Here is a 10,040-nt window from a genome sequence, read left to right as displayed (position 1 = left end):
ACTTTTATGTTAGATGCAATTAATTAATTCGACAGCACTAATTATTATTATTAAATTATTTATTATATTAAAATATATTTAAAAATGCAAATTTTTAAACCCAGGAGCATATACCTTAAATGTTGCAGCTTAAAAAATGACTGGATAATGTTAGTCACTTTTTCTTTATTTTTCTATGTTGATATAGAGCTCTCCTTGTGAAAACAGACACAGGGGGACACAGGTGGGCAATTCTTCCCATCAGTGTTTATTGCATCTCAAAGGGCTTACATGCACTATGTAGGGGTGTCAAATATGAATCAATAAATCAAAATAAAATTTCTTTCAAGGGAACAGAGAATTGCAAAAGAGAGATCCGAAGATCTGCCTTAGTCATTTCCATGAGAGATCTAACAGAAAGTGAGTTACAGAGGCTCGTCGATTCAGGGCTGTCAGTCTGACCTTTCTGTAACACTGTTTAACAGTGACCTCCTGAAAGCTTTGACAAAGATCTAAGAGTCTATCACTGCTAGTTAACCTACGCCCTATTATCTATGAAATCAGTTATTTTCTTATATCTCCTCCTCACTTCATTTTGCTGTGCAAACTACAGTACCACCACGCACCAACAGAGGGAGTATGAATTAACCGTTACGTATAACAAACAAGGGTCAGGGTTCATAATGTAGTATGAGAGGGTAAGACTGAGAACCAAACATGTGAACGGGTTCTTTTACAATTATACAAAATAACACTACATGTACCAGCTTCAGTTTGGATTTCATACAAGCACAAGTAACTATGAGACTCAAACACAGCATTCCACTGACTATACAACTGTGAAATCTTGGGGGCTTTTTTTTTTTTTTTTTTGGAAACATCACCAGTTGAACAATTTGCTGTACATATTTATTTTAAGATACTGCAAAAGGCCTTTCTCAGAGATCATCTGAGATTTGTAGCACTGAGATTAAGTGGAATTAAAGTCCAAATTTGCTGAGGATATCCATAAAGGTTAACCTCAAGGTTCTTGGGATATCCATGTAAACAGTGAACTGACAACGCATTGACAATTAAAACAACTCAAACTAAAGATTCAAAAAAATATATATATGAAAAATAATATGAGTTAAAATACAAAAGTTACATGTAATCACCAAGAGGTTATAGAGGAGCCTAGATATGTTATTCATTTATACATAACTCATATATATTTATATTTCATATATTTATATTTGTAAACAAATAAGTCAGTTGATGATGGGAGATGACAATAGCATTTCTTATAATCCGATTACCAGGTTCACATCAATAAGTTATCCACAGATAAAAATTTGAGCAGAGGAGAGACCTTTTCATCAATGAGGATAATATACACAGTACTTTCTGCAAATGATACACACTGCTCCAAAACTAACATACAACAGAAAGCGCTTGAACAACCTGTTTAGGACCTCTGACCCCAAAAGGGAAGTCCCAGAGGAACCAGAATTAAAGTGGGATCAACACACACACATCATTCATTTCGGACTTAAACACTGGAAAAAGTTGACATACATAAGAATCTTTTTTAATATTTCATTTTCATTTGTGTGTGTGTGTTTTTTTTTTTTTAATCATTTTATTCGGTTTCGTTCAAAACAAAGGATAACATCGAAATAAGCACATCTTCATTTTTCTGCTTGTTTTCTCTACGATTCACTTCACAGTTTGTGCTACAACATGACACAGGAATGCTTAGGTGGGGCAGAGTGGGCGGGGTTTGGGCTGGAGGGGCGGGGTCAGTGGATATCTAGCTGCAGGCTCCTCTGGCGTCTGGAGGTGTAAACAGACAGCTGACCTGTCTCACTGGAGCTCAGTCTTTGAGAAAACAAATACTGCAAATAGAGCACGGAGAAAATGTCATCTTACTAAGTGATTTGGTGCCTCATTTCAGAAGTCACTAGTAAGATAATGATACCTGGAAAGTTATAAGAAGTCCTTGATGTTGAGATCTGCAAGTGGGTCCTTGGTGGGAGGTTTTTTAGGGCTCTGAGCAGCTGGTCCTGGAGACAACTGAGAAAGTAAAAGTGCTGAAAAATTAGCTTTGTAATCACAGGAATAAATTAGATATTAAAATAAATGAAGATAAAAAAATGTATTTTAAATGTAAATGTAATTATTTTTCACAATTTTTACTGTTTTACTGTATTTTTGATGCAGCCTTGGTGAGAACAAGAGACTTCTTTCAAGAACATTTAAAAAAAATCTTAGGCCCTGTTTACACCTGGTATTAAGATGCTTTTTGGTCAATCGGATCTCAAGTAGATGAGGCAGACACATACCCATTTACACCTGGTATTTTAATCCGTCTCTTTTGTTTACTTTCAACCAATTCTGTCCTGATTTCTTTAAGGGGAGGGTCTATGGGTGGGTAAATGTATGTTATTTTTCCCCTCAGATCTTTTGATCTAATGGACAAAATAAGCTTTCGCAATTTATAAATGAATGCGCCCGGAGACGACAGAAAAACACAGAGCAGCAGCTTTCGTTTCTGCTTTGATAGCCGCCAGACCATGCCGAACGAGGTAAGTGTGTGTTAGAAATCAGGAATGGTGAGAGAACATTGTGTTTGGTACATTTTTCGTCTTCAAACCAAACTTAGGTCTTCAGCCGACAAAGTTTAAATCCCATCTGGCTAGCGCGCTTCTCATAATGTTTACGCATTAGGTCAGTAGGCGGAGAGTAGGTGGTCTTTTGCGCCATTCGAACTAGACGTGCCGATATTCGGTAATTCGATATATCACGATAATGAATATGCACGATATTGTTATCGTGGGCACTTAAAAATACTGTGAATAATTATTTATTACGAATTGTTCACATTTTTTTATTACATTTTAAGAATACTTTACCCATCGACCGTATAAAATGCACAAAGGGACACACACACTGATGTAAACAAGACCAACGTGCATGAGAAGCACATGGCGGAACGAGTGAAGGAGATGCGCTGAATGAAAGTGCACGTTTACTCTCTGACAGCAGAGGGCGCTGATGGAACAGCAGAATGCAGCGGTTACCCCGGAAACCCTGTAAACAAAGCAGCTGCACTACTACAGTGTTTAAATTGTTTCAAACAGCCATTCCGTTTTTTTGTATTCGCAATGTTGCTCATCACAGCACCTAATACTTAATACTTAAAGACTTAATAGGCTATTTGTTTTTAAACTTAAACAATTTTATATTTTAATATGGACTACAATTTTCTGATTATTTGTTATTGTTATGTAACACTTAGTGACATAAGGCTTCATTAGCTGACAATGAAAAATACTTTTATTATAGCATTTATTAGCATTTAAAATAGTTTTTATTAATCTTAGTTAATGTTAATTTTTTAGTTAATGTTTAATAACATTTCTAAAATCAAAAGTTGTAATTATTATTTAATGGACCTGAGCTAAAACTAACAATGATCCGTTGTATTTTTTAACTAACATTAACAAAAAATAATACCTTCTGTAACAAGTGTAGCTATTGCTCATTGTTAATCTTAGTTTTAATGCATTAACTAACGTTAAATAATGAGACCTTATTGTAAAGTGCTACCTGTTGTTATTTATAATTCTTAATCTGTTTGAAACATTTTACTTTTACAGTTAAACAGTTTATAACAGTTTATTTACAGTATACAGTGTGCGTGTATAGTGTTAATTTTGAAAATATGATGAAAATGATGAAAATATCTTTTAGTCTATGTTTTAGTCTATAGTCTATCATTCATTTTAGTCAGTAAAAATAACATTTTATTTGACAAGAAAGTATAAAATTAAAAAAATATATATATATATTCCAACAATGTTATATAAATTTAAATATTAATAAAACATGTGAAAACATGATTTCCAAAAATAATAGTCATGATGAACATTTTTCTTCACCTCTTCTTCATTATCATAGACAAACTAAAAAAAAAAAAACTTTATTTACAAATATTTCCAACATTTCATTGATGAGATTAAGTCACCATTAAATCAAAACTGACAATTCTTTTTTTTTTTTTTTAATGGATTATTGCAGTATGTGCCCTTGTAATCTTTCATCAAAATAACTTCCCCTCCCTCATCTCATCTCTCCTCTGATGATGTGTTTACGGGCGCAAGGGCAGGACAACTTGTCACTCACATAAGGTCAAACTATGACCCAATTCTCAATAGACAAAATCAAGTGCCGCCCTACATTTTTTTCTTGTTCGATAAGTCGTTTCACTCGCATATAGGGAAGAAATGACTACTGCAACTTCCATTTCATGTCGACTTTAACAATGTTTGCATGTGATTTTGTGTATGTTCTTTACTGGTGCTCCGGGTGTTCCTGTTGCTGCTGGCCCTGTAAATGGTGGTCTCATCATGGGCTGACCCATCATCATGGGCTGGGGCATTATGGGACCTCCTGCTGCTGGGGGCTGAGTAAAAAATTACAAGTAAAATATCCATCCATAAGTGCATACAGTAAGTGCAAAATACAGAGATTTTTCAACATTTTAAAAAGTAGTTTCTCACCATGCCAAAGCCAGGCTGTGCTCCCATGGGTGGTGCCATTGCTCCAGGTGGGGCGGCAGCTCCTGGGGCTCCAGGGGCGGAGCCAGACTAAACACAATCAAAACAGTAAGACGATAATACAATAAAGAAACATTTTTATGTGTTTAAGAAAGAAGCAGCCGCTACCATCTGAGCACCAGGTGTGCCCCAGCTAGAAGGGGCGACCTGAGGGGTCCAGTTAGCTCCTCCTGTCAGCTTCTTCTCATTCCACTGGTTGTCCCTGTGCAAAACAAATAGCTGTCAGCAAGCATAATGTGTAAATCATTCATAAACACCGCTCTAGGGCCACACAAAGTGAACATGATTAAATTGTGCTCCAATGGAGTGTGAATCAATCAAGCTGCCATAACAGTCCAAATGAATTGTCAATACTGGTCAGGCTGAGCAATTCATGCTCACAAACAGACATTACGGATAAGTGACAAGATTAATAGGTGTTCCTGAAACAACATGCACCTAGAGACTTGCTGCAACAGACACTGAACTTACTTCTTTTGGCTTCCCACTCCCAAGTCTACAAGAGAAGAAGAAACCAGAAAAGATTGAGCTGGCATCATGGGAAAAACGGAATAAAGTCCATAATTGTTTCATACATACTTCCGACCAGATTGGCGAGTGAAGTGTCCAAGTCTCCTCCAATAGGTTTGATTGGTTGGGCAGCTGGTACGGGTGCCATTGTCGGTGCCATTGCAGGGACCATGGCCGGAGCCATTGTCGGCCCAACAGTGGGCACAATTCCAGGTGCCAACGGCATGCTTGTTGCAGACATAGGGGTCCCGCCTGTGCTCTGAGGTGTTATGGCTGGCATCAGAAGGTCTCCTAATCCGTCAAACACTGGCATTGACATAGAAAAGAGTGGGTTAATATAGTCAACATGTCAGCAACTTGTCAGCAATCCCATAATATACCAAGGCAGATGTACTGTAACAGTACAGAAGTAAAACAAACGACAAAAACGATAAAATAAAATATACAATACCGTTCAAAAGTTTGGGGTCTGTACGTTTTTTTTTAATGTTTTATAAGTCTCTTATGCTCACCAATAATGGATTTATTTGATCTAAAATACAGTAAAAGCAGTAATAATGTGAAATATTATTATACTTCAAAAAAACTGTTTTCTATTGTAATACATTTTAAAATGTATTTTATTCCTGTGATGGCAAAGCTGAATTTTCAGCAGCAATTACTCCAGTCTTCAGTGTCACATGATCCTTTAGAAATCAAAAATGAAAAGGAATATGCTGATTTGGTGCTCAAAAAATTAATAAAAGTATTCATTTCTTAAAAATACGAATCTTTCTGACTCCAAACTTTTGAACGATAGTGCATATATATTTAAAAACAAAAACTGAGATCCACACATTTATCATAACATTCATGAGGTATTCAAATTGCATCCATTACTACATGCATTGGGAAGCCAAAAACTGGCAACACACATCAGTACATCTTTATACACAGGATTTTCATTGCATTACAGCATGGTTGGATGCATCATGTCAGGCACTAACGAAAATATCCTCACTGCAGAACTAATTGTACCGGATGAGGAGATGGGCTGAGATCCAACACCTCCCAGTCAATGACCCAAAACTTTAACCCTAAAGGAAAGGTTTGGGGTCTTCAAAAATTTTTAAGGTGCACCAAGTATTTTTTTTAAGCTTAAAATGACATCCATACTTTTTAAAAATACTACTTACTAATAATAGTAAATGTACACCCTAGAAAAGCATGTAGATTTCACAACACATTTATAAAGTAGCTAAAACTTCAGTATCCTCATTATATGCTGAAATGATTATTTCAGGAGCTCACAATAGTTTTCACATTATATTTTATGTTAATAATCTTTTATTAGTTTGACAATCAAAAAATGTTTACAAAAAGCTAGAAAATGTAGTTAAAGTTTGGTCTGTTACAGACTTTCTTGTCATTTTGCATATGTGTTATTTACATTAACAAAAATTACATAATAGCTGAATGGACTAAAATGAATGAATATGTCATGATGAAACATGTCAAGGACATTTCCATTAAAAAAAAAAAAGAAATAATACTATGACTAGAACAACAAGTGTGTAAAAAAAAGTAACACTGACTGTCACATACAACTATGAAAAGTGTGTTTCTACAATGACAAATTATCTGAAAGCTTTTGCTTTTTCTTAAAACAAGTTTCAGGCTCATAGGCATCAGTATGAAGTCCAAAAACACTAAGTACCTAGTGCACCTTTTATGAAAAAGTATTCTGGTACAGTACCAACAACACTACGGCAGGCAATTCACTTAAATCAGTAATGCTCAAGATATGTAATGTGGGCGAGCAGGGAAAAACTGCACAAAAAGTTCAAAGGGTAGAGGGTGTGCAGTGGAAGAACAAACGCATTCAAACCTCCCAAACCCTTTGGCGTGATCGGGTACAGCGATACATGCCGCAAAGCCCTGAGTTCTCTCGCCAACTCACCAATCGCACAGCAGGAGCAAGCAATGAGCCAGATCAGTGTGCAAGGAGAGAGTTATCAGAAACAAAGTGCAGAGAGAGAGAGACATGACAGAAGAATGGGACAGATGATGAAGTTGAGAAAAGCAGTACTATAGTAAGAGAGCAAGAACAGACAGAACACAAAAGGAAACGAAAAAGGAGAAAAGGCACAGGGAGAATGCATTTTATAAGCACTGCCACATCCTCTCTGTGTTATTTAAGAAGGTCAGCAGATACAGAAGTGCTCATGCAAGACGGAAGTGTGCTGAGAAGCAAGCAAGCTTGAAAAATGCCACGCTGTGTTCAAGAGAAAATAAAAAGTTTTGGCAAAAAGGTAATTACCTATGTTTAACGTGAGAGTGTAATAATAATCTGTTCAAAACACCTGGGGAACATATATAATTAGATTTCTCACCTGACGTATCAAAGCCACCAGAGGGCGCTACGGTGGCAGGGGCGCTGTCAGCAGCCGCTGGTGTGACAGACACCGGCGAAGTGCCAAAGGCATCAAAACCCGACTCCAGCAGGTCAGCTGGGGCTGAGGCTGGCACTGCTGCTGGGGTTGGTGTGACCGTGGGGGTGACCGGTGAAATCAACCCTGCAGACATCAACAGGTGAAATGCCAAATCCACAACACACATTTTTAGAATTTTAAAAAAAGGTCTTAATAATTCATTATGGTTCAGCGTAAAAGTAACATCAACACATGGTGTTTCTCAACTAACTATGTATTCTAACTAAGACTATCAACAGATTAAATTTATCTATAATTTAATATACAGTGGGGTCCAAAAGACTAAGACCACTGCTGACATGCAGCATTATTTTAGTATTATTTATATACTATTATAGTTTTTATTTAAAAAAATAATATATATATATATATATATATATATAAAATTTTAGAATATGCTTTAGTAATTTTGTCATGTGTGTGCTTTGGCATTTAGCATTAGTTTAGGTTACAATTTAGGTTACAAGTTTTACTGAAAAAGTAACATTAATTAACCTGTTAGCATTAGTTTATAGAAAAATAATTAATCTTAGTGTTTTATTATTATTACTATTATAATTATTAGGTAAAATTATACATTTAACAACAAAAACAATGATAAGAACTATTATTTTATGATTATAATCAATTTTTATTATTAATTACTATAATTTATTTATTTGTTTGTTTATTTATTATTGATTTATTAAGAATAAACTGCATAACATAAATAGAACAGCAGTGCTAATTCTAGCTTCTCTATTTCATCATCAACCAAAAATGAAAGTTTTCCTATTTAAGATTCGTGACCCTACCTCCAAGCAGGTCACCGGATGGTGCTCCGGGAGCAATGGACTGGGACTCTCCAGTAGTGTCGCCAAATGTGTCTGTTCCAGAGACAGATGTCCCACAGTGCAGCATGAAGGAGGAGAAGCATTAGTCAGCCTTAAAGCTGCATACACTGAGAGAGGGGCAGATGGAGAGAGTGAGCCGAGATCATACAACAGGCCCACACAAACACATAAACACACCGTAACAAACACCGACACATAGATGTGCGTTCTGTGTATCTTCCCACACTTACAATGTATACACATGACGGCACAGCATGCAAATACACTAAACTCACACACCAAACAAATGTCTCTCTTCTCAAGGTTATCATCTGCTCACAAAACTGACAAAACAAACAGCAGAAACTACCCACTACTATGACTGAAAAACTGGGTTATGAAACAGCTGGTGTATACTTACCAGTTTATAAATTTAAATGTCTATGCTATGAAAATGAACTTGAACAAGCTCGACACCAACGTTGTGTAGTCAGATGCAAAAACATGATCATAATTCACTGGGTTACACTGCAGTGGAAGCCTTTGAATATGAATATCTCAATATTTAAGCACTTCCTTTGGTCTTCTAGATGGGTGTTTTTATGAGAGAGTTTAGGGGACACACCAAGCAGGTCCAGCACGGGTACAGGCTCGGCTTTAGGAGGGGAGACAGGAGCAGCTGGAGCAGCAGGTGTAGGAGCCACTGGAGCAACAGCTGGAGCAACAAATGAGTCTATATGAGAAAGAGAGAGAATATGGGGTGACTTTGTTGCTAACTTTATTGCTAATACTAGCAGTTTAATGTGTAACTGTGAAAGTAGAACTGTACTGAAGAACATTAACTAAATACAATACTAAATCAAAGGGATAAATCACCCAAAAATGAAGATTCTGTCATTATCTACTCACCATTGTGTCATGTTAAACCTGCATGACTTTCATTCTTTCGTGGAACACACAAGGACAATTTCTTAAGACTGTGCTGGTCTGGTATTTTTTTACTAACATTGAATGTTTATTGAACCTTTCAACTTTCAAAAAATAATGTAAAAGCACCATAAAATTAAAAAAAAAAAAATACTCATGCACTATATTTCAAGCCTGTTGAAGTCATTTGATAGATTTTTAAGAGAAACGGACTGAAATTTAAGTCATTATTCACTGTTAATCTTCCTCTTTACTGCTGTGATCAAATCATTGACTCGATTCAAATCACTGAAAAGATCTGACTCAAAAAAGAAAAAAAAAGAATGATTCATTCACTAAGAGGACAAGGAAATTCAGAAAATTAATGCTTAAAGGGAGAGCTCACCCAAAAATGAAAACTAATGTTGATGGACCCCATTGACTTCCATAGTATTTTTTTCATATTATGGAAGTCAGTGGGGTCCATCAACTGTTTGGCTACCCATATTCTTCAAAATACCTTTTTTTTGTGTGTTCAGCAGAAGAAAGAAATTCATACAGGTTTGGAACAACCTGAGGCTAAAAAAAAAAAATGACAGGATTTTCATTTTTGGGCAAACTATCCCTTTAAATGCTTTAAAAAATCATGGAAAATAGTCTTCAGATTATTTATTTTCTTGTTATACCGAAAAAGGAAAGTAATTTGGTTTTTAAAAAAGAAAAAAATGAAGGTAAATGCGAGAATATTAAAATTTAAAAAA

General features: G+C 35.9%; 1 protein-coding gene across 1 annotated transcript in view; it reads right to left on the bottom strand.

Moving 5' to 3' along the window:
* Positions 1-226: 226 nt before the first annotated feature.
* snap91a (synaptosome associated protein 91a) overlaps positions 227-10,040 on the bottom strand; it is a 53,260-nt gene continuing 43,446 nt past the window's right edge. Inside the window, exons 20-29 of the mRNA XM_051865255.1 lie at positions 8,999-9,106; positions 8,356-8,427; positions 7,463-7,645; positions 5,160-5,396; positions 5,052-5,076; positions 4,689-4,782; positions 4,524-4,610; positions 4,319-4,426; positions 1,940-2,034; positions 227-1,856 (exon numbers count right to left, since the gene is read on the bottom strand). Coding sequence (XP_051721215.1) covers positions 1,948-2,034; positions 4,319-4,426; positions 4,524-4,610; positions 4,689-4,782; positions 5,052-5,076; positions 5,160-5,396; positions 7,463-7,645; positions 8,356-8,427; positions 8,999-9,106 — 1,001 coding nt within the window. The 3' untranslated portion in view covers positions 227-1,856; positions 1,940-1,947. The remainder of the gene's footprint in view (positions 1,857-1,939; positions 2,035-4,318; positions 4,427-4,523; positions 4,611-4,688; positions 4,783-5,051; positions 5,077-5,159; positions 5,397-7,462; positions 7,646-8,355; positions 8,428-8,998; positions 9,107-10,040) is intronic.

This window comes from Ctenopharyngodon idella, chromosome 16, assembly GCF_019924925.1.
Source record: "Ctenopharyngodon idella isolate HZGC_01 chromosome 16, HZGC01, whole genome shotgun sequence".
NCBI lineage: Eukaryota > Metazoa > Chordata > Actinopteri > Cypriniformes > Xenocyprididae > Ctenopharyngodon > Ctenopharyngodon idella.
Note: the sequence above shows the minus strand (reverse complement) of the source record. Positions and strands in the feature narration are given on the sequence as shown.